The 26,745-nt window shown below is 33.8% G+C and overlaps 1 protein-coding gene and 1 long non-coding RNA gene across 4 annotated transcripts in view; one reads left to right on the forward strand and one right to left on the reverse strand.

Annotated features, from left to right (window-relative positions):
* The window catches only part of LOC145975626 (uncharacterized), a 55,584-nt gene that overhangs the window by 24,346 nt on the left and 4,493 nt on the right, over nt 1–26,745 (reverse strand). For all 3 annotated transcript variants that reach the window (XM_083106245.1, XM_083106224.1, XM_083106234.1), the window contains 4 exons: nt 1,455–1,553; nt 1,134–1,306; nt 843–1,000; nt 182–593 (listed from right to left, as the gene is read on the reverse strand). In XM_083106245.1, coding sequence (XP_082962371.1) covers nt 182–593; nt 843–1,000; nt 1,134–1,306; nt 1,455–1,553 — 842 coding nt within the window. The remainder of the gene's footprint in view (nt 1–181; nt 594–842; nt 1,001–1,133; nt 1,307–1,454; nt 1,554–26,745) is intronic.
* LOC145975659 (uncharacterized) lies at nt 4,084–6,827 on the forward strand. Its single transcript, XR_014440036.1, has 4 exons — nt 4,084–4,296; nt 4,664–4,861; nt 6,238–6,382; nt 6,603–6,827. It is a non-coding gene; the product is annotated as an uncharacterized LOC145975659 (long non-coding RNA).

Here is a 26,745-nt window from a genome sequence, read left to right on the forward strand (position 1 = left end):
TTTTGTATAATTTTTATATGTATCTGTACTTAACGTAATAATAGATATTGTTAAGAAAGTGTAGCGGAATGTCAATAATTATTAAAAAAGTATTCAATTATTATTTTAAATGTTTTAATTATTACAAATATTGATAGAAATTCTAGATAAAATTAAATATTGAGAATTGATGGTTACTTACGACTAAGTTACAGAAGAAATGGCCGATTTGAGGGTAGACATGCAATTCCTTTTTCTTGCGGAGGACGCTAAACATGCCGCCAATGTTGCTATTATTTATCCTAGTGACTAGAACTGCATCCAATCGGTCTAGATGCCTAGTGAAGTCCCAGAAGCAGGCTTTTCTGGCGAAGCCGCCGTCAACGAGCATGTTGAAACCATTTATACCGAAAAGTGCGGCATCACCTTGCCCACCGGGGAAGACGTATAAGGTCGGATGGCTAAATCTAATATTTCCGACGACGTCCGACGGTTCCATGAGCTGGTCCAGCGTTTGCGGCACGAGATACTGTCCTATATAATTTGTGAAACTAGTAATAGCCGGCATGCCAGCTGTAAGAACATCGTCGGGATTCACTCTGACTCTGCAAAATCTGTAAATAAGAGAGATATAAACAATCAAGAAGAGAATAGGGTAGTATTTCTTAGGAAAAGAAAAAGAAAGAGAGAGAGAGAGAGAGAGAGAGAGAGAGAGCTCTTTCACGCATAAAAAATTAAAATTTATTTATATTAAAAAACAATTTTTATTGTTAAATTTCATAAAACGTTATATTTTTAGAACTTATGAGCCAATTGTGCAATGAATTAAAATTGCTTTTGAGCAAAAGGGAAACGATATATACCTGCAACAAGCCTCCTTCGATAAACGACTTGTCGTCCAGTCACCAACACCCGCACAATGTATATCTACGGTAACGCTATTCTCGTAGGCACGAAGGACTCTCTGCACTTCATGTTCGCTGAATGCATCCAGAAAGTCTGCGAGACTGAAGGTTCCATCCTGAACAATTATTGAACATATTTTTAATCCAAGCTTACTACCGAATATTTCGAAAAACTTTTACAATATTAATTAGAAGATTAATTATAATGTTTTTCTTGGATTATGTATAACATAATTCTTTGGAATATACCTGTAATATCCAGGAACCATTACCGCCGAATGTGTATCCAGCGTGTATAATGTGCCGATGTTTCGTGAAGCTTGCAAGGAGATTGCGAATACATTGTAACAATGTATTTGTCTGCGGGTGAATAAGAACTTCCGTTACGAGATTCTCGGTGGCATATTGAATCAATCTTTCACCTAGAAAATCCCATTCGATCAGTTACTAATACGAATTATATTAAATATAAAATATTAAAATACGAAATAATGAATAATGACGTATATATTTTATATTATAATATAAACATCTTATATATAAATTGTAAATTCATGTTTTTGTAATTACCATTTCTGGCTTCTTCGCCTTCGGGGGCTTGTGCTACTAAGGCCAATAATTCTTTCTCCAGATCTACGTGACAACTGTCCTTGTCCCATGATAGAAAACCTGCAACAATCAAGAAAAACGGCGATCGCTAAGTACAGGCAAACTTTAGAAGCAAAATCCTCTTTGTACATGTTAAACAGATCGTCGCAGTATCGGAAAACTTTTGGAATGAAATCTGCATATAAATCACTGTTCTTCAAGATCAAATGTAACTTTAGATATTCCAGCGACATGCTCTGTCAAGTCTGCTCTGAACTTGGCCAAGCTTTTCCAAGACTGGCCCTGATATTTCGAGTGAAAAGTAGATTGTCCTCGTTTTAAATCATCTCGTTGCATGTATGCGCATAAATTATAAAGAGACTGCTTGAACTTGCTCTAAATGAATTTACATCTTAAGAATTAGATAATAGAACAAGTACATAATCTATGAGATTATGATTGCCATTTCAAATATTATTTCATTTAGATCTAAATTTTTTTTAAAAAAAGATATTTAAATATTATTAAATATTAAGAAACTTTTCATATATCGAAAAACTTTTTCAAATTCTTGAATTCTTGAATTCTTGAAAATGTCTCAAATTTTTGGTTAAATACTCATTAATTACAATGCTGCACTTAAAACGTGTATTTAAAAAATTGTGCGTTGTGATAAATCCCAACCCAGTTATTATTGTCGAAGTGTAAGACGTTTACAAGTGAGTGGGGCAGCGGGCAATAATTGCGTATAAATATGTAAGACTGCAGTGGTTTGGCTTCAATAGAGCAGGGGTAATTCAGCCACCGAGTGATGTAAGGTTAAAGTTAAGATGGTAGAAGCTGTCAAGCTCAAGTTATGATTTGATTGATGAGAGAAGTAAATTAAGTATCGCATTACAGGCACAGCTTTTCGAACGCATCGTTTTTCTAGATTTTACTAACAAATAAAGAAAGTATATTTAATACAGATTGAGAGAAATAAATATGAAAATTAATTCGTATATTTATTTATAATGTCTTTTTGCTAATAAATTTATTTAATGTGTTAAGGCATTATATTTATAGATCAGATAGTTTCGTGTTACGAGAAAACATCAAAAAGACAGTCCATTAGACATCCATTAAAAGATAGTTTCACAAGATAGAGTGTCTTTGTGTATAGAAAGTTATTTTTATGAAAAACGATCAATGAAGAGAAAAAAATTAATATTATGAAATAATTAATGCAATAATTTACGAGAGAATTTTAACTGAAAATACTAATAGTATTTTCTATCCGTAAATTCTCAAGTTTGTTACATGTGAATATGAAAAATTAATTACAATTTATATGTAAAATTAACATAATAAGAGAAACGAGGAAGAATGCGTTTCTATCAAGAATTAATATGCGATAATTACGATAAATGAATCAGCGATCTCGCAATCAGTTTATCACGAGGGTGAGTTGTATGAGGTGGTCGTTTCGTGACGTCACCAACACCGCACCCGTCACGTGGTTCCATGCCAGCTGGCAATCGATCGCCGCACATCCTGAACCCACCCTCCATTGCCAACTTTAATACAGGGATACTCTACTTTTGACATCGTGCAAAAGTGTCTGATGCTCTCAATATATTATTCCAGATATGTTTCGAAAAAAAAACTATATAGAGAGAAAGCAATAGAAGAAAATAATTAAATTACTAAAATATACAACAGCAAGATATTATTTTTACTTTTATTACTCTTACGTTTTAATATTAATAAATTATTAAATACGCATTCAAAAGAAAATATATCACATTTTAAATATGTATATTGACAGTGCAGTAATTTTTGAAATTTAAAATTTTATTTAATTTTTCGCGAATTAATCAAGGTAAAGCCTTTCTTAGAACGCTTTTCACAGGCGGAAGCATTGAGGAATTTCCGTCCGGCGTCTTGTGTCGAATTAGAGAATTGATGATGCAGCACAATGGAACGTAACTCGTTGCCAAGGGAGTTCGAACTGGCTCTCACGTAATTCTATACCGGCACAGTGTACACAGAAGTCTGGTTCGAGACGTTGCCTGGCAACATCGTAGTATCAATCAATGCCGAGGATAAAACGAGTCGAGGAAAATTAACAAAGAAAGAAAAAAACGGAAAGAAAGTAAACGGCCAAGAGGCATTAGTCCGCGCGACGGAATCCGCACAGCTATCTCTCATTGCCTCCAATTTTATCCTGCAATAAGTAAATACATGCTGCATACTTTCCAGTAAACGTGGACGCTATTATTAACCGCGCGACTGATGAAACATATTCACATTCTCGCGAAATTACAGTTAAAACTGCGAATTATGCGAGTGCAGACCAATTGCCTAAACGGACCGGGCTCGTTAATTCATTAAAGTTACATTCCATTAATTTTTACGTACATTTCTGCAGTTACTGCTGTTAAAAAGCGAATAATCCATTTTTTCCAATCAATTTAAAATCGAGCGAGAGATTTGTGAAAATTGAAAGTTATCTGTATAATAAACATGAATTATTGCATATATAAAATGAATAAATTAAATAAATGAATTGAAAAAAGAACGAGTTTTCGATAAGCCAGCAGCGAAAAGTAACATTATCGTCGCTGCTGAATACATCGAGTGTACTTGATGTGTCAAACTGATTGGAAGCCCCGAGGTTGATACGCGGGAGAAGCCGTTTCTCGTGGATCACGTTACTTAATGCTCACCGATTCCCATCGGTTTCAATCGCAAATAAATGTCACAGCGATTGCGACAGATACGAAAATTTGCATAGAGCGGATCACATCGAGCAGAATCGATATCCGTCTCTTACTTCTCCAACGTAAGATGTATTGTCAGTAAAAGTCCCTTGATGGGAATTAAAAACTAGAATATAATTTTTCTTTTTTTCGAAAAGTGCTCTCTTGATGTGCGGAAAATTAATCTCCATAATTCGAGGAAATTCTGTGCTTGCGTTTTTGATCCAGAAATCAAACTTGCATAAATTATGATAGTTTATTACAATTCACGTGGAATGAATTAATTCGCGGGGCATAGCTAATTGATTAAGTAATATTAGCCACACGATTAATTATCGAAATTAATTAATACATATATTGATTAAATTGTGGGAAGATTAATGACGTAAAATTTAAGTTGCAGTTTTCCCTGATGCATATTTCACGTTTTGCTTGCAATTACTTCCGCAGCTTCCGTTCATCCGAGGTAAATAATGTTCTCGCGTGAGGCCAAGCATTTCGTCGACAGGTCTCTTCTTCTCTCCGTTTATCACCGAAGTAGCTGCTAATTGTAGTCAATGAATTCTATGACGCATTATCGTATCGCCTGCTGATTCACTATTTAACTCGAGCACTCGAAACGGCAGCGTTGCCTCGTCGATGATAGCGGTATGTAACTTGCTTAGCCAATTAAGGAAGCCAAAAGCTATTAATTAAACGCGTGACTTTTATAAGAATACCGGTCTGGTGCGTGTAATGAATCGTTAGCTCGATGGTTCGTTAAATGGATTGGAGAAAAATAGAATTTATCAGCGGTAGAAAAAGGGATCGGAATATTGAGTGTCCGTCAATCTGTAGATATTCTCTGGAAATTTTTCATTATTCCTGTTTTAGCCTGTCAGATCAGATCTTTCTCTGGCTTTACGGAATATATTCATTTTTTTAGATCAATAATTTCATCAGTAGAACAATATCGAGGATAAATATGGTTCGCAATTGCAGTTAAAGGCAAAGTGCTTAGTAATTAAAAAAACAGATTACTTTAATTAAATTGCCCACGTGAATCTTGTATGCTCGCGAATCAACACATTCTCATGATGAGACGAAATCGAAAGAATCAATACTTCGTCGAATAAATCGCACGTAAAGACGTAAAGACGAATGAATAGATTCGGCTGTGCGATAATTGGAGCGAAAGAAGAACGATGCTTTATGAATGGAATGACATCTATCATTCGCGTTAAAAATGGCACTAAAGGGCGCGTTTGTTTCACCGGAAGTCCCGCTTTTAATCACAAGAGCGATGTATATCGCGATCAACTTACGAGTATGAGAATACTTGTACGAGCACACATAGGATCGTACATTCATGTTACATTTTCAAGTCATAGACGTTGACGTATCCAGTGTCCCGCGGTTTCCGGCTTTAATGTGTGACACGTCGCTTCTATCTCCCGCACAATGAGGACGTATCTAAATAGGCGATCGTCATGCGAAAAGCGTAGGAGGTTTTCACGATTGTCCGCGGTAATGCAGTGTATCGGCGCGTCTCCCATGATGTACATACCGTATTTGCAAAAGGGGGAGAAAAATCCAAGGCCAGTTTTTCTATCTCAATAAGGTCTCCTCCGTAATATCGCATAATTTGATTTTATTACTGGCCTGAGGTAAAATTTTTTTTCAAGCTACCATCACGGAGACGAAGTATTTTCGTCGCGATTGGCAAAAATGTAGAGGTCGCATGCGTGCGTATTTAATTATTATTAGATTCGAAATGAAAAATCGTTAAGAATTTCTACAATTTTCGATATATGAAAGAGAAAAAAGTCACCATTAGAAAAATTTCTACGCTATTAATTCCCGTCCTCGTGATCTCTCGTAGACACGTACAAGAGATATTCGACGCTCGCGATGTCCCTATGGATTAGTAGCTTAAGCTAAGTATAGACAAAACTGCACGTTTCTTCGCAGCAGCTTCGTACATCTCTTAGCGCGCTTTCGCGTTTCTCGATTTGCATTTGCTCGACTTTATTTTTTTTCCTCAGCCGTTGGATGCCGGGAATGTTGGGTTTGTCCCGACTATGTTTAGAAATGGTTTCTCGTTGTCCTGCCTGCAACGCGTCTACGATGCGTGTAGTAAGTACACGTGCGGTGTACTACGCTTTAGCAGCACCGGAAAAATATTATTAGGTATATAATATATATACATATACACATACATTTTTGACATAAAATTTATATAAAATTTTTTTAAATTATTTCACAAGAATTTAAAGAGAAAAACTGTGTATTTTACCTTCGATATTATGCGAGAATAATATGTTTCTATGCAAATTGTTGGAATTTTCAATTGCAGGATAATATTGCAATATTCACTATAAGCACGAACGTGTTCTAACATTTCTTTAAGCTACCGCGAATATATCGGCTAACTGAAATATAAGCGGAACGTAAAGCTTTTGTGACACAAGAGGATCGAAAACTTTCTAGGAAAATTGCTGACGTCGATCCCGATTAATCTCTCTGGAGAAAATGCCGAAGAGGTCAATGTGACGACCTCCGTTATTTCTGCTCAGCATAGATAATCCATATAATCCATGTTCCATTTCTTGTTCCAAAAAAAATATGTGTATATAAAATTCTCATTTTATGTTAATTATTTGAGGAGGATAAACTTTCAAATCTATGTGTGATATAAAAATTCTATATAAATTTAATATAAATATCATAATTTAATATAAATTAATATAAATTAATATAAATTAATATAATTAAATATAATATAATTAATATAAATATCATAATTTAATATAAATTTAATAACATGCAAATAAATATATATGTATGCGATATGTGATACCATTAATATTTACGCAAGCATGTTTGAGTTTGATTTTGCTCTGCCAAGGGTCTTTGATCGAGTTTGACAGGCCGAAAGTAGATCCGGAGAGGAAAATAGTAGCGGATATTCAGAAATGCAATGCACGACCTCGGCAGAGGGAGTATAGAGATCGACCTAGCTCACTCGTTGCTATTTATATTTCCAAGACAAGGGCGAAGACCTGGATCAAGGATTGAGAGTGGATGTAACAGGGAGCGTCCTTTTTACGTCGAAAGGTTGCGATAAAAAAAATGAGAGAGAGATTTTATCGAGAAAAATTATGTTCGTTAAAAATTGTGAAATTTTAATATTTTCGAAGATACTTTATCGCATTAGAATGTTTTTCTGAGAGCGAAAGAGAGAGAGAGAGAGAGAGAGAGAAGTATTTTCTCCCCTTTCTATATTATAGAACTTTATCCGGGATAAAAATCATAATTAGTTATGCCATTTTTTGTAGCGTATCGCAAATATATTTCCATCATGACGCAGATGGAAATAAAGTGGTCAATAAATTTGAAATAATAAACGAGCTAAATATAAGAGATATACACGGGTATCCGAAGTGTCTACTGCATCATTATTCTTTGGCAGCCAATATTTTCCGCAACATATACATATATAAATACATATACAAATTAAACTTAACAACTGGAGAGAAAAATACATTCATCAATCTTGCATATCACTGCAATTTCACGCTAACTTTGAATATTTTTTAATAGATCGTGGCATAGTCGTGATGAAAAAAAAGGATATAAATATAAAAATAATAATATAATGATATATAAATATATAAAATATATAAAATATATAAAATATAATAAATATAAAAATATATAAAATATAAATATAAAAATAATAACATAATAATATAATATAAAAAAGAGGGATTTAAAAAAAAGGAATGAATATATATAAAAATCTCGTGTTACATTATTGAGGCAAAGTGTCTTAAATGATCATAGTGCTGGCGCGAGGAAACAAGCGCATAAACTGGACTGTCAAGTGCAATTCGCGCCGACAATTTAACGCGCGCGTCAATTGGGATCGCGTATCAGCTGCGGCTTCTTCCTCGCGACCGAAAATGAATGCGTTGAATCATGGGCGGGGTCAAAGCACGTGGATTTTCATAATCGTTGCCGTACAATAAGCTCGCTCGTCTCGTTTAGACATCTCGTGCCGAGATTTATTTATGAGAAAGAGAGATTCGCCTACTATGCGTCTCTCGTGCATTTTTCATTGCGGAAACTTGCTCGACTATCGTCGAATGCATCTCTTCCTTCCATTCCCTTTTCAGCCTACTTTTCAAATATATACATATCCACTTAGCGGCAACGGATTGCGTCGAGATGACATGGAAACATGGGAAAAATTCCGGTCGTGTCGGATGATTAATGAAGGAAGCGGAAGAGAGCGTAGCGCGTTGGCGTCTGCCGGCGTTTTCTTGCAACGAGTATGCATTTATTACGGTCGATGCGAAACGGGAACCTGGTATACATGGACGAACGTAATTCCGTAAATTAGACTGCGGGGCGGGTTTTAAGGTGATAAATTTTTACGACGTTTCTCGAGAAAAATCCGATTGCCCGATTCAGATAAGAGAGAGATAAAAAATACGGAAACAATTCTTGTTTTATGTCAGATCTCCGTTGAATTTATGCTTGATACAGAGTCTAAATGCGAATGCAATCGTGACGAAACAAACTGGCACGAAAGGAGTGCGTGTATTTCCCCATGACGGCTACAGATTTGTTCGCTGATGTATGTCGAGTTCATTTCGAAGCGAAGTCGACGCTGTCAACAGGGTGATAACGGCAAAAGCGAGGGCAAAAAGATGAATGTGCGATGAACCGTAGGTTCCTAGGTAACGTGACCCGTTTGTAGTTCAAGCGTGAATTGCTTCGGCTTCACCGAGGTCTGCACTTGTCCTCGCTTAGGGCACGACCACGTCGTGTGCGATCAACGGATCGTTTATATCCAGCACGCACTATTGCTTACGATTACTTTATGGCCTCGCATAATCAGGGATTAAGATTAACGATATAATTTTATCGAGATTTCCAACGCTAACACGAAACATTCTATTAGAAAAATACACTTGATAGACAGATTTTACTGATAATTGAATTTATAAAGATTTACTAATATTATTTAGATTAATAATTATATCAATTTTTAATTAATTGATGTATTTTAATTATCAGAGATCAATATAACAATACTAAAAAAGTATTTTTCCTGGACTTCGGTAAAAAAAAAGCTCCTCAATAATTATAATCAAGAAAGATATTTTTTTAATTATAAAATTCGACGAAATATAAAAATGCATATTTTAATTCAGTGAAAATATTGATTTAATATTTACAAGAATTGCTTTCTTTATTTTCTTTAAAAATTGATTTAATATTGATTTAATATTTATTTTTAATTAAATATTGATTTAATATTTACAAGAATTGCTTTCTTTATTTCCTCTAAAAAAAATATTGATCCATTTGTCCAATCCATTTGTAATCCCTTGACCTGCGTCATTGCTTCTAGCAATGCCTCTTCACTCTATTCCACCCTTGTAATTTTTTTTATACCTTTTGCTTTTAGTTTACCAGAAAAAATGATAAAAAAATATTATAGTATAATAAGGGCTTTATACCTATGTAGGACAATTTTATATTTTTAAAGATAAGTACACCCTCGTATACATATATATAATAGAAAAAAAATGTATATATGGTTATATTTCACAAATTATACCTTCAGAAATACAATACGAACATACATAAACATAATGATTAATTATTTTCATCTAATGAAAAATGACTAAAAATACTTACCAACAAATTTTCCAACTTTTTTCTTTAAAAAATTGTTCTATAATTTCCTATTATTTTCCTTAAAATGATTTTATAATTTTTTAATGTAAAATTGCACTCGGAGAAGTTCTGTGAGACTTGCCAATTGATTGTATACTATCAACAAACCCAAATTTCAACAATTATTGATAAGCTCATTATCTGAACAATATGAGTAGAGAATTTTTCTTGTTAGTTTTATCATACATAAATAATAAAGAGAGTATCTTCTCTTTCTCACGCTAACTGAATATGGAACTTTATTTCTGTTTTCTTATTCTTCTCTCCTTTCTAACTATTTTCGTCATAAATATACTGCAAAAACTAATTTTATTTTATTTAATTTTATATTATTATCACTGATCTATAACGCGAAAATCTAACTTTGTCGCGATAATATTTATCCAATCTCTGATCAGTCACAGTATGTGTGAATATAACCATCAACAAAGTTTTAATCGGCTAATTGAATTGGAGTCTAGTGAATTGGAGCAAGCCTCTTCGCTTTTCTGCAGATTGCAAACCTAATGAATTGAGCACTTTCGAAGTATCTTGTGCGTTAACTTTAGAACGCTCAAATATCCCAGAACGCGGACATTAAAGTTTGCACTCGAAGTTTGAATTCGAAGACGAGTCGAGCGATAAAAGCTTTATACATAAATTACTAATATATTAACGTAAAGGATTTATTTATTTAACAAGCGATTTATCGTGAATCCAATGCGAATATATCTCGAAAGTAAGGAAATAAATTTCCGTATTTAACTGACTTTATTAATCAAGAGACAAAAACGGCGATGATAAAAATATTCTACATGCGATTAGAATTAAAGGATCGTAATTCAATCGAAAAGGAACTGTTGCAGGCTGTCTCCCCGACATTTATTAAAACGACAGCTGTGCGTGTGTATTGGTCTTCGGGGTCAGGTTCAAGAACGAGGTAGTCGAGAGGCGAAGTCCCGCGACTGACTCGCGACAGTAAGAGAGCGAACTGGCGTGGCAAATGCCACGATAAAATTAGATCCGCTATATTCGGTCGCACGCACACACGTCGAAATGGTGTGAAATGATCAACCGCGCCCCGCTCTTATCTCGTTCGCGAAATGATGACCGGCACGTTGGGATGACATGAGAAAATACATCAAAATGCGGCGAAACATGTAAATTTTAAATAAAGTGATAAATAAATTAATTAAGTAAATAAATTAAGGGAATTTAATTTTCTCCTCTTACTAATCGCATTTATCTCCGCGATTAATTACATTTCAATAGATTACAATTTAATAGATATTATCGCGAGATTTTATTAATTTATGACGTTTATCTCTCATGCACGTTTGATATCATGAGAATCCGTAGTAATTAATGAAATTTGTTTGCTTATAAAAAAAACACGAAGATAAAAATTATCGTAATAATTTTGTCCAAGCGCATTAAATTGCATCAAGACGGCAGTTTTCCAACATATATATCTTGCGGTTTCTCCGTAAACGTTAATTAACGCGGACATGTATTAGGGTCACGTATAATTATCATCGTACAAGCCACTTCGTAAATTATGCAGCCGCAATGTATTCAGGCCCTCAATTCTTCGAGTAGCTAGCTGGAAAAGCTCGTTTGTACTTGCTCCACAAGTGTAGTAGTGTATATTAAATATAGCAGTCCCTCCAGTACCCTTAACCCATTTAATACATGCCATAAATTTGACAATTTTCGTATCCCGTCTCGCATTGACGTGTGTAATATCTGCATTATTAAAGATTAGTCTCTCATTTCATAATGTAAGGTATGATTAAAGCGAATATCTCTTTTCTATGTTGAAAAAACGATTTTTTTTAGATATATATGTATAATTACACATGTATTATATGCGTGTATAAATAATTTTGTATGCACTACAAGATTCGTTATACATATAAAACATGTAAAAATTTTTCAAGAAAAAGAGAGAAACAAGAGAAGAAGAAAATATATTATTACACACATATCCATAAATTTACTAATATACATATATTAATATTTATATAATATTTATATTATATTATATATATATATATATATATATATATATATATATATTTTTACATATTTTTCTAATTTGAAAATTCTTACACGTTATTTATAATAAAATGTGATCATTAAAGAATATATTTAGAAGAAACGTAGAAAATTCAAGGTGTATTTTACACGAAACTTGGATTACTCCTTTAAACGCATCAACGCAGATTCGTTTAGAGAATGACAATTTACGAAGTCTTCGTTTGAATGATATACCAGGTGATGAAACCTCGAGACGAACCTCGGAAACGCACAATCTAATTTGACAAATCCCTAAAGCCGATCCGCTCGGATAATACCGACATCGTGTAACTCCAACTTTCTCGAGCCTCCCCACGTTCTCAATCATGATTCATGTCGGCAACTATGCCTTCCTACCTCGCGCCTACATGTTATATATATATATAATAAATGCGCACATATATGTGGATATCTATACATATTTACATATGTATTACTGAGCTCCCCTATATATGCGTATATAAAATTGATACGCCAATCCTACGATCATATGTGCGTGTACGTATTCACACACAGATCACGCATACTCTCGCAAAGGTCCCACCTATCTCACCCTTCCTATTCGCGTATTTCTTCCGCGTCGCGTCTAATAAAAGCGCAAAATGCATTTTGCGAAGGGCGCGATATGTATGATATTCGGTGCCTTCCGATATTTCGTGCCGTTTCGCTTTTAATCTCCAACGAGCCGGAGAAAATGCGGTTCGGCTTACGTTCACAGAAGAGCTCCGATTTATTGGCGCGAGTGTTATGTCATGTGTTATTTGCACGTACATTACGCTCGTAATCAATGAGGTGGCGTAAAGTGCACGTTAACCCTTTCGCTATTCCGAGCATGTTCAGCCGGCTAGAATTGAGAGATACGGTCGTCGATCGAGGTACCTTGCCGTCTTATGACGTAATTATTTCATGCCAGTTTACGTGCAACGTATAGCAATTCAATCCTCGTTACACGATCAACTAAAAATTATAAAGATACAATAGATACAATAGATACAATACGCAGATATTTATTTTTCTGAACGTGTGAAAAAATCGTACTATTATTAGATAAATTACATTATTTTACAAAGATATGAAGAAACCGTTTTTTTTTCTAATAGAAAACAAATTTTGAAAAAAAACCGTTTTTTCCTTTGAAACTTAAAAATAATTTCTTTTTATTATCCTCTTTTAATATAATATTATTTTAATATAATAATATTTTTTTGTTAATATAATAACAAAATCTCTAAAGTTTTTATATTTTTAATTTATCTTTTTTTGAAAATAATTTTAATGAATTAAAGGGACTTTTGCGGCAAATTAAATCAAACGCATAATTCGGAATTTTAATTAGATGCATGACAAAAATTCCTATTGTACTATTGTCTAATTGAAAATTACCTGAATTATGTCATGTCTGGTATAATTATTTCAATAGCAAAAATCTCTCATTAATCTATTACTTTTGAAAACAAAATAAACTAAAGATAAGAACTTTAATTCTTCTTATTATATTAAAATAGTGAATTAAAAAAAGTACATTATTAAAAATTACTGTGTCAATTACTTAATTAAATTACTGTGTTTGTATATCTATAATAGAGACAATTCATACAAATTTAATTTCGATTTGCTTCTGGAGAATTTACCTAATTAAAAATAATAATTACATAATTATATAGATAATTATATAGATAATTGGAATGCAATCTACATTTTAAATAATGATGATTGATTAAAATCTATCATCTAAAAAGTCAAAAGTAATGAAAAATTAACTTGCATTAAAAAAATATAAAGACATTAAATATCTGAAAATAACAAGGTTTGTTTTTTTTCATATAAAAGCTATATTTCATGAAAAAAGAATTTGTTTTTTCTATCTACATTTCTGTTATATTAATTCCAAATATTGAAAACGAAATATTGCGCGTACAATTTCAGTGTCGCAGGACGAAGTAGAAACGGGCGTGTCCGGTCGGACGATTCCTCTGCCAGTGTTTCGCTTACTTACGAACGCTTCTTAGAGAAGGGCCGGAGGTGAATCTCCGTTGAGCTCGAAATAAACGCATGAATGAGTTTGCGTCTCGTCATCTTTTTCCGCTTGACCGAACCTACCTATCTACCCCCGATGTAGATGCCCTATGAGTCAGACAGAACCTGTCAGGATCAGACAGCACGTTTGCATTGTGGTCGCGGCATATCAAGCGTCTTGCATACACGCAACAAACGAATGAAGGAACAGGAAAGTCGATTATCGAGAGGGCAGGGAGAAGGGGATTCCACTCCCCCCGAACATGTCGGTTCTTAAAATTCGCACCCACGCACTCCGAAAGTTACAGACACATCGAGTCACAGACGGTTGTCATTCCGTCTGAGGAATTCCTCGTTGATTTCGAACTCTAAGATCTTGTAAAAAAAGAAATTTCTGTGAGAATTCTCCTTGATATTTAAGTCATTTTTATTAAAAATTCCAGGTAGAAAATTTTAAACATATTTTGGTGTAACTTTCTAAAATAAGATGTTTTTTTAATGCTTTTTACGAAGGACTGAGCCATTTAAGTTTCAAGATTTTCAAATATATTGAACAAAATTAAAAAGTAAAAAAAGAGAATTTCATTTATATGACATTTTCATTTTTTTATCACTGAAAATTAAAATAAAAAAAATAATAAATATATATTGTATATTCACTACCTCGTTAAGACAAATTGAATATTATAATATATATAAACTGAGATGCATATATTTATAACATATTTTAAATAATATATCATTCACAATTCTCTTGGCTTATCAGCGGATCGTCGATCGCTTACAATAAAAGATGCAGAATATGATCGAGGAAAAATTGTTGAAAAAATTCTCCAATAAAATTCCATGAGAATTTCCTGATTTTTCAAGATATAAAAGAAATCCCGGAGAATTCCGAGTTTTTCCAGGCAGTAGACACCCTGCAAATGTATTATTCATCTTCGACGTGACTCAACACGACGAGTCATCATCTCCGTACAAAGTCTCGTTCGCGCGAGACGGCGAAACGCGATCGCCAGATATTGCATTGCCAGGTATTGTTACCTCGTTCCCCTGCGGCTGGCGATATGGCACTCCGAGATAAAATCATACGGGGAGAAACGACGAGTCGAGGGAAGAAACGGGTAGTGTGTACACGCGGCTCTTGCGTGTCGTAAAGTGTGAACAAAGTGGAAAGCAATTACGATAGAATCTCTCTCTCTCTCTCTCTCTCTCTCTCTCTCTCTCTCTCTCTCTCAAAACGACAATTCTATACCTACGGATTTCTCATTAACTCGTTACATTCGCCAGATGTTACCGTAATTGCCCGCGAAAAGCATTTAACGATTAAAAATACCTATCTTGTAGTGTTATTACAGTAGAAAAACATGAATTACTATAATATTGCAAAATATAGATTTTTCATTGTACGATAATATCTTTCGGCGATAACTCATTCTCTTTGATATAGAATAACCGGTATTATTGATACGATAGAGATATACACGCGGCATCGATGTCTGCGAAGCATCTCATATTGCGCGATTTTTCGACTGCGCAGAAGATTACCGAGATTTTTCTATCGAAATCCTTCGCGCAAACGATATCGAAAAAAAGCGAAGCATTCAATATCCAGCATGCCACTTGATATCGCGCGTGTATGCATATGTGCAAAATCAATATACAGGATGCTCCATTTTAAATGACGCATTGATATTTCTCAAAAAAAAAACCAAAGCTTCTATCGAAAAATATTTTATACCAAAGTTTTGTGATTTTGAGAGAGATATAAAATGGTGCCATTGCGTTTGACCTTGGATTAAGGTCATGGAATTATTTCAAGATTATCTTCATTTTTTTAAATGGAATCATCCCAATTTATTTGTAAATATATAAATTGATTCTTCGCAATATTCAATAATTGAGTATAGTTTACGAGATATTTTCTAATTTTTTCTAATTTGACAATTTTATATTAATTATAAAATATCTCGTATACAATATTCATTTATATCTAATTAATATTTTTAATATTTAATTAATATTTTGTACAAAATAATGAGAGGAATCAATTGATGGAAAGAAATCACATAGTTGTTTTTAAGAAACAATATGTTTGCAACAAGCAGCACTTATAATTTTTTCGAAGAATCAATTGACCTTGAAATAACCTTATGACCGTCATCTAAGATCAAACCAATAACATCAGCCTGTGTCCCCTTCGAAATTACAAAACTTTTGACTGATGAAACATCTTTCTGGGAGTCTTGGTTTTCAAGAAATATCAAAATATGTTATTTAAAAAATCTATAGATACGAGAAGATGTACATATATTGTATATTCCTGGAATAATTTTTTCGTTTTTTAGCATTAAGCTTCACGGAAGCTGACTTTACTGTTACAGTGAGAATAAATAAATTTATTTTTACGACGATATTTCGAAACTCTGGCGAGCACGAATCGAATATAAAATTTCGGTCTTTTTTTTGCATATCTTCATCGATGCTCGTCGAGCCGTAAAAACCGTCTGCCCGATCCACAAGTGCATTCCCGTCAAATGAATCCGATTGAATGAAACGTATACGTAAAATGCAGGGGATTTTATCTCTGTATTTATACTGTGAAATCGTACGAATAAAACGTGCGCCACGTGCATTAGATGTGACATAACGACATGTAACACATAATACAATATTTTATAATGTTACATAATATCAGATGATGTCAAAGTGAATGGAGTATATTAAATAATATTGTATATTATATGTATATTATATATTACATATAATTCATGATGGTATACATGATACATATAAAGCAGTATTGAGAATTTTTTCCACAGTTCCACGTTAGCCTTCCTTGTCGATATAAATTAAAAATACATTTTATATGCACAGCGCGTTGAATAGCATCGCGAGATTTTAACTCGACCCATATTTGTTAATAAAAATTGAATTACTAGAGAAAATACCGTTTTGAAAATTGTCAAAATTCTCGCCGGATAAAGGACGTCTCGTACATATCCCGATGAGACGACTTCATCCCTCGGGCGATCCGCTAATAACTCTATCTGTCAGCCAACAGCGCCAATTTTGCTCGGCGATGATTCCATCAACATTTCGCCGAATTGTTCCGAATTGGCGTGGAATCTAGGTCAGTGTAATATAATTACCCGATGATCCATGAAAGACAATCTCGTCGCCAATATTCCTCCGGGAGTAAACTACGTCCTCGCTTAAAGATTTTGTCGTATAACTTGCAGCTCTCTCCATAAAATTTTCTCGCGAGGGAGATTTCTAGCTACCTAAGGCGACATAAAGATGTCGAGGCTAATTTGTCGAACATTATTAAATTGTCGCTAAAAGGATTAGACGGTTCTTCGTCGAGTTTTCCGAAAAAGGATAACCAGTGCGAACGTGTTCGCCTCCATAGGATACGAAATTAAGACTTTTCATTCTCATTAGAGGGGAATCCGAAACAGGATATACACTTCTCAATTATTCTTCCAACAACGATTTCGCAGTTGCTGAATACGATGCTCTCCTCTCATCTCATCCCGCGTATATCCTCGGCAAATTATATTTTACTGCATCATTATTTCCCCATTTTATCCCCTCAAATCTTCCGATAAAATTTACAAGAGACAGAAAAATAAAACTTATGATTTTCTCGCTAAATATTTTCACTGAAAAACTTGAAGCTCTTATTTTGTCTCTACAATTCTCTTCTTTTGTTTATTTCTACGATTGCATTGAAAGTAGAGTTGCACAAGATTCAAGACAAGATAATAATCGTGAAAATATTGCTACTGAAAATTTTCGAAAATTTAAATCTCTCTTGTGAGTGAATCTTTGTAGCAAAAATCTCATCGTGTCTTGTTTTGATATTATTAACAATTTTTATCTAATACTGAATGATTGCTTAAAATAATTTTTATAATATAATTTAAGATAAAATTATTATTATTTATGTCACATGTTTATTTCCAAAAATACAATAAATAAATAAAGTTTTGTGTAGCTAAATAACTATTTAAAATTTTACATTATTTATTTTGTATTAATTAATTAAATGTCAAATTTGGTAATATAAATATTTTTATTTATTAAATAAAATTTTTTAAATTCATATATAATATAATGATTTTTTCTCATCTAATTTACAAATCTTTTTAAAAATCAATAACAAAACCAATATCTAATAAATCAAAAAATCTTGACAAGACTAATAATCTCTCTTGACAATCTTGGTATTGTCTTGATTAAAAATCTAATTAAAAATCTTATCTTGAGCTTGTCTCAAATTTCGAGACAAGACAAGACAATTCAAGACCACTCTCAGTATTTCGTGCAACTCTAATTAAGAGTCACCTGTCTTTGACATTATAATTCTCTCTTTCCCCTCGTTTCTTCATCCCACAAGTTTCCCTATACGCGATGCCACCTGTCTTTGATCACGCTTTTATTTACCTAGCGCTGACGTTACGCTCGGGTTCGATCGCCCTCAGTGAGGATGAAATGGCATCGTTATTTCGGCTTAGCGACAGTTTTCACTCTGAGCCGGAGTGGATGGATTATTGATCCAAGTTCTGGGACTGCGGGGATGTGGCCGTAGGCAGGTACTAACATGCGCATGCCGCATCAACCTACAGCTACACTCTCGCCCTCTCTCGCCCACTCTATCGTTGTCGTTATCGTCCCGTTCCTCTTTGCAACCTTCCCTCCATGACCCTTTCGTCCTTTCACCACTTCACGCACCTTTCCTGCCCTCCTCCTTCGCAACCCTTCTCGATTATTATATTCTCTTCTGTCCCTTTTTCTCTGCCTGAGATCTTTCCTCCCTCTTTCCTTCCTTCCTCCTCTTAAGCACCAAGTATTGCCCTATTTATCCCATCTTATTGCAATTTTATTCCTTTCTTCTGACTTTCTTCGCGTTGCCATTTTACGTCTTCTGTTTTTTCTATTTTATTGCTTTTTTTATCTACATATACAACGATATCATAATTATATCGATTACGGTGATCTTGACAAACAAAAACATCCGATTCATATCGCTCTTTTATATCTGTCTTTCTTTAGCTACCTCACAATGTCTTCTGCTTTTTTGCCGTCTTCTTTCCTTGGCAATCGTTCATCTTTTTTATCTTCCGATTTCCTACATTCGATGATCATCGTGCCTCTTTTACGATCTCTCTTTCTTGCAGAAATTTATAATACGTCGTGTTCCTCTTCGAATAAAAAAATAATGACATGTTATATCTTAAGTATCTATCGAGAAGTTCTTTCGATTAACGACAGATATAAATTCTATCTTGTAACGCGCACATTTATAATTTTTTCCCTACATCACGTGCAGAGAAACAAGTTTTCATTCAATTAAATACTGCCGCGCGACACCGCAATTTCGCGCATTTTATTCGCTAATTGCATACGCTGCCCATTAACAGCGAGCAAATGCTCTTTTCACGAGAGCCAATGTTGAAATTTATTTCGCACATTAATAATCCTGCGAGGGTGCCGGTGACACGAATAATTCATATTAATCTCTGTTTTCCTCGAGTCTCTTCAATTTCTTTAATGTCATAATGATATGTACGAACAATCGTATCATTTTCAAAGTATCACGGATAATTTTTCTCAAAAGCTCCATAACACAGAGATCCACGTATACATGCTATTATAATCGCCATTATAAATCCTTTTAATTTCGCGAACGTCCGATTTATCGTTACGAGATAACGGTGCAACGTGAATAAATAAATTCTGCTCGATTAAACGTTAATTAAATGTGCATACTCTCTAAAAGTGAATCAGTGAAAATATCACTAATTTAAACAGTAAAATAAGATTTCACTGAGAATCAGTGAGTATTTTACTGATCTTCAGTGGAAACGCTTACTTTTTTGTTATTTTATCTTATATCTCACTGATTATGGTCAGTTAAAATAAAATTCACTGTAAAACCAGTAAATTTTACTGTAAAACCAGTAATCGCTAATTCGTTCGTTTACCGCTACGATCGCTATCTCTCTCGTATTTAATTTTAGTCATAAGAATTATATAAAGTTTACAAAGAGCGACATTTAAAATTAGAAGTATTACTTCGATTTAATTTCTGATACAATCTCAATAGAGAGGCTTCAGATATTAAATCGATCTTTATAAGTCGGACAAATAAATGTCTGGCGACTTAATGAAAATTATTCGTTCGTTATCTATTTAAAATAACAAGTTCAATATGCATGTAATATATATAAATAAAATAAAATTTTTAATATAATAAATATTTAGTAAATATAAATAAAATTTTTAAGTTTCTATGAAACAGATAGAGAGATGAATTGTAGTTTAATATTACTGACAATAACGAAAGAAATATTACTAATATTGAGAAATATTACTGATTGAAACAGTCAAAATTATTAACTGATTCTTTAAATAAAATATCACTGATTTACAGTGCTGTACTTATAACTGCTGTAATAAGTGACTATTTACTGTTTTTCAGTGATAATACACTGATTCACTTTTAGAGAGTAGTTGGATATATATGCTTATTTCTGCTAATCTGATACTCTCCCTTTACGAGACATAAAATTTTGACCCATGTAGTTTTCGATTATTTCTCCAACTTATTTCACGAGAAGCCCCATTTTATCGCAGTTGCATTTTGGAGGCAAATTTAACGTTTTATCAAATTTACAACGCAATCTCGTGGCAGATGGTACGATGAGAAAATCGATCATCGGCTTCATCCAACAGGCGACACACGTGGCTCATTTATATGTATTACGTAACACATACTTGAGAGAGAGTGCAGAGAATATTATTATTACCAAAAATTATAGACTTAAATAATATATTAGCTGTGTAAAAGAGAGAGAGAAAGCTAGAATTAATTTCACGTTGTTCCATATTTCTATCAAGCTTTATAGAGAGAAATATATCGATATTTTCTACATTTGTGCGTTAAATTTCTAGCATAAATGTAAACGTTTAAGTAAACATGACGAACGCTCAACTAACATTTGCAGCGACAAATTTTGATTTGCAGCACGAAACATTTGTCGAGGACTTATTTGCCGTATTGCATCGGGGCGAACAAAGTGCGCTATGGATGATTCATCAGTATTTCGGAAAGCCGATAATCCAAACATTGTCAAGTATCATGTAGTACACACGCGAGATCGTCATACGTGCGTGTGTTCGCAAGTGCATAGCATAGTAATTGTATGTTCGTCGCGTACACATGTAATTGTTTGTGCGCGAGCTTTCGGGGTGTACGGTTCAATTATGTGAATATTTAGAGACGATGACCCGAGTCTCTCCACGAGACGAGAATACACTCGCGGCGATTGATTGGACACTCACCCGCCATATATTTACCTCCGGCTCTAAATTGGTATTGGCGATCGAAATTTGCGATCTTGCAAACTCAATCTCGGAGGGAAATTTTACCTTGCATATCAATTTTAAATGTCGATATGGTTGCACAAGATCCAAGATAAGACATTATTCGCAAAAATATTGAAAATTTTCAAAAACTTAAGGCTTGGTCTTGAGTGAATCTTTATAGCAAATATCTCATCTTGCCTCAATTTAATTAACAATTTTTATGTTTTATGCAATTCTGAATAGTCAACAATTGTTTAAAATAATATTTAACAGAATTTTTATAATTATATAATTTAATATAATTATTATATACTATTTATGTCATTCGTTTACTTTTAAAAATATAATATATGTATATTCATTGTTTTTACGAAAAGACAATTGCGTATTGCCAGAATGCAGATACTGTACACAAAGTTTTGTAACTAAATAATTGTGTAAAATTTTACTGTTCATTTTATATTTTTTTTAATTTTACTGTTTATTTTATTGTATTAATTGTCTCTTATTGTTTTTATAAATGTTTTTATATGTTAAATAAAATTTTCTATAGATTCGTATATGTATAATATAGTGTGATTTTTTTCTCATCTAATATACAAATATACATACTTTATTATTTTTAATTAATAATTTTGACAAGACCAATAATTTTAATAATCTTAATCTTAATATTATATTGGTAACTAGAAATCTTGTTTTCATTTTGTCTTGAAATTCGGGATAAGACAAAACAAGATGATATCAAGATTAATCTTGCTATATCTCGTGCAATAAATTTAATATCACGAATCCCTCGTATCAAAATTGTGTTAATTTTATCCCCCAATTTCGAAGAAACCGCATTATTTGTAACGAGCGTGGGCTCTGCTGATGTTCATAATAGATACAATATTCCCTATAAAATATGTATGTATTTCGCAAGGTGCGTCACGCACGGCATGGGAACGAATTGCGTGAGGGATCCCGCAGACAGAATTTTATGAAATTACTCAGACCCCCATCTGGTTTGCATTATTGCAATCGTCATAAATAACGAATTGTCATCGATTGGCGAAATTGAATCCACGCACGGTTTTTCGGACAATCTCGTCGCTGAAAACGATAGTTTTAACACATGAAAAAAATGGCTGGGCGTTTTAAAAAATCCTAAGTAAAAAATATAGGTAGCAACTCGTAATATTTTTACGCAAGAAAATGCGATCTATTCTTTATTCTTTTAGTTTCTTTACTAAAACAAATATTATTTTCTTTTTAATACTCGAAGTTAATGCGCTTATGTCAGTAGAGAACTGACAAAAACAGCTACCATTAAGGGAAAATCGCAGATACGATATCGAGTCTTCATAATGATACAGTATATAGCTTTAAGAACATGTTTCTGTCTATGTTTCTACGGCATCAACTGATTCAAGGTAATCTACCACATTTAGGATCAATAATTAATACAAACAATAGTCATCAGTAAGACACATTGTGTCCATTAGATTGTAATATTATACATTCAAATATCAATATTAACTAGTAAAATATCATCGGAATAATTTCGTGAACGACGATTAGGATTTCCTAAAAAATGAGGTCGTCTGTTCTTAACATAACTTTTTGAGAATACTTATAAAAACATACTGAATATGCATACACATTCCTATGCACGGGAGAGATAAAACTAGATTTTATTGCTTCTTCGAGCACAGTCCTCTATTTATTTCTGTTATCTGCCATGACTAATGGCGATCTGGAGGAGCGATAAAAGAGAAAGAATATGATGGAACGTTGGAGCGGCTTTTGATTTGTTCATAGAACAAACTCCTGCGTCGCGGAGGAAGAGAGAGAAAGAGAGAGAGACAAGACTGACTAACACAAGAGGGAACGTGCGACATCAGGAACGTATATCGTCGCCGAGATCGGCGGGAGGAGAGCTTCCCCGAAGTGCATGTCGGGACTCTATAAATACAAACGGACATTTAAGGCCTGTAACCCCCGCCCGTGGAACAGAGAATAGACGTACGACGTGAGAGATGATGTGCACACGTGTGTGCACGCTTTTGCGCGCTCGTATGAACAAGAGAACCCCGTGAACCGGGGTAGAGATATTACTTTGTGTCCTCGTGGGCGGCGTGTCTGATTCGATCACACCCAAAATCGAAAGCGAAATTAAAAGCCGTCCAAGTTTTTGGACTTGTTCGAAATTCGTCTTTTTTTAAATAATTTTAAGATTTTTAAATAATTAATTTATTGCTTCCTGTTTCACTTATCATCGAAAAGGCTGTCTAGTGTCGAGAAAATTAATTAATCCTAAAGACTTATTGTTAGCTACGCGAAATCCTGACCGACGGCATATTAAATCGCGACAATGTGCGCTATAGTAAAATCGCTGTAGATAGACTTGTCGGAATTGATGTGTTTCCGATAAATAACTCTACGTAGCTATTTACTGGCTATAAATAGAACGAACGTAGTATGTAAAGATATCAATAAAGCGCGCGTATATGGATGCGGCGTAAACATCTAATCTTCGATATCGCGATCGAACCCGGGATATTCAATAGAATTTAATTAACGTGGGACGATGAAGAGAGACGCGCTGAATTTGTGCTGGAGATTGTACGCGATTGCCTTTAATTATTCATGCGAAAACATTTTGTACGAACGTGCTTGAATAGTCGGGCCGAAAATGCGAGAATAAGGATCCTCTCCGGAAGGAGCGAGCCGTTTGTCCAAAATAAATCGCTATTATCATTTCCGCATGCACGACACGTGAACGTCGACTTTGGCTTGCAACGTGCCTCGCGCAAAACGTACGTGGGCAAAACGAGAGGAGAGAGAGAGAAAGAAAAAAGAAGATTACTCGCTCGTGGCGACCAGGATTACGCGCGCAAAATAATATTCGCCAGACGGAAAATATTCCTTTCAAAAAAACTGCGCTCCTCTTTCCAATTTAACACCGCGCTACATATCCCGTGATATATATGCTGCGATTCCGCGAACTTTGTGAGCGAGCACAAATGGTCGCGATTTGCCTTTGAAAGGGAGCTCGCTCGAGCGAGCTACGAAATTTCTCTTCTTCATCAAAAACGAGGATCCTCGGGATCCTTCGGCTTTTGTGTGAGGAAATAGAGCGACTTGCAAGGACGCTGTAATATGATAGAACCTTGTTTTACTCGAGCGTGTGAAAAAGTGATAATACGTACGTTCGCGTCGAAATAAAAATTCATTTTCTTAAAATAAATCGATATCCTACGAGAATTTGAATGTTCGCTAAATTCGCTGCAATTGTCTTCGTTGCTAAATTTGCATTCGCCTCTTTGCGCAAAGCTCTTTGAACGTTCACTTAGAATCCCATTAAGGAGCAAGAAAACTGTAGACTATAAAGAAAACGGACATGCTTCTTCGTGACGAGGATTCGACGAGTTTGAACCAGAGAATCCGTGAAACCGCGCGCGTTTTTCAGTGTATTTAAGGCGCACACGCACAGTAAATGGCGCAGCAAATGTCTCTCGTAGGTTCGAAATCTACCGCTAAATTTACACGAAGAAAGAGAGGAAGTCCACGCGGAGGTCCGTAAAGAGAGAAGAAGCAACGGAGGCGCTCTTCTCGATGAAAAAAAGAGCAAAGGGCAAAGCTCTCCGGAGGCGTTTTTGCGCGAGTTTAAACTTATAAAGACAAATCTCAATGTCAGCCTTGAATAAGGTTGCGCAAGATACAAGGCAGGACGATATTTATAAAAATATTGTACTAGTATTAAATATTTCCGAAAAATTTTATCTTGTCTCGGTTTTGAGAGAATCTTTGTAGCAAAAATCTCTTGTATCGTCTTGATTTTATTGACAATTTTGATCTAATACTGAGCAATTGTTTAAAACAATATTTAATGATCAAAATATTTAATAATAGAAATAGTGTATTGGTATTGAATAGTTTCGAAAACTTAAATCTTGATCTTAAATAAATCTTTGTCGCAAAGTCTCGTCTTGACTGGATTTTATAAATTTTTATTTATTAACAATTTTTATCTAATACTAAACAATTGTTCAAAATAACATTCAATAATATATATATATATATATATATATATATATATATATATTTATTTATGTATTCATTTATATTTTTTTTACGAAAAAGCAGTTGTATATAGGAATTCCAGAAAGAAGAGGAGGCTCATATATCAAAGAATCGCATACATATATTGTACGCAAAGTTTTGTGTATCTAAATAATTGTATAAAATTTTATATTGTTCATTTTGTTAATTATTTCTAAGTTTATTAAATGTTTTTATTTATTAATTTTTTAACTTCATATATAATATAATGATTTTTTTCTGGAATTTACAAATATACATATTTTAACTTTTTTTAAAAATCTTGACAAAGTCTTAGTATTGTCTTGATAAATAATTAAAAATCTTGATTTTGTCTCAAGATTTTGTTTCTAGATGAGATTAGTCTTGCAATCTTAGTTCTAAATATCTCTCTACAAACTCTCTTCAAAAAAGAAATAATAAAATTATAAAAATCTCAGTGAGACCAAAAGAAATATAAAAGTATTTCTAGACGTAAGATGAGAATAATAATAATAATGATTATTATAGAAAGAAAATAATAATTGATAATAATGTGATAATAATTTAAAATAAACTGAAGAAGCCTAAATAATGTACAGAGATCTTTGTAAATGAAGTAATGTTAAAGAAAACGCGTTCGGTTCCTTTGAATTTATTTCCATAGAATGGTGATAAAATGATACGCTTTAACACATAAAAAAATTGAAGTGCATAATTAAGATTAAAAATTTCACATACGTTTCGTAAATGCGGTTCGTCATTAGTGTCAAAGTCAGTGGTAATCGGCGTAGTCGGCGTAGCATTTGCGTTATCGCATGGCATTTCGCATGATCATCGTCGCAAATGCAAACTCGCTGCACGGGCTATACAATTTGCGCACGAAAGGATTGAAAAATCGACGGATAAACGTTAAATGAGGCGCCGACAAGCGCGCCGTTTAAAAATCATTGTTGGCGCAATGCGGAAACCACGTACGATACGGGCTCTCCCTCTCTTCCCCCCCTCTCTCTTTAAAAAACGAAGTGTATTAATTTAGTATGTTCACATGGAGAGGTAACGCATTATAGAATTTTGTTATCCTGACCGCAAAGATATTTTGTGCTGGCGTATTAAAAAATAATACGCCTACTCTGGGAATCTTAATTTTAATAGAATTTTTTCTAATCAAGTTGAGATATCACTATATTATTTTTTATCACTTCTAGGACATCCCATGCTGTGAAGATAGAACGTAAAGGTGTGTTTCCTTTCATTGATTTTTTATTTGTGTTTCTAATTAAATATGT

Source organism: Camponotus vicinus, unplaced genomic scaffold (genome assembly GCF_025532165.1).
Source record: "Camponotus vicinus isolate PSW18456_S1 unplaced genomic scaffold, iyCamVici1.0 SCAF_1, whole genome shotgun sequence".
NCBI classification, from domain to species: Eukaryota; Metazoa; Arthropoda; class Insecta; order Hymenoptera; family Formicidae; genus Camponotus; species Camponotus vicinus.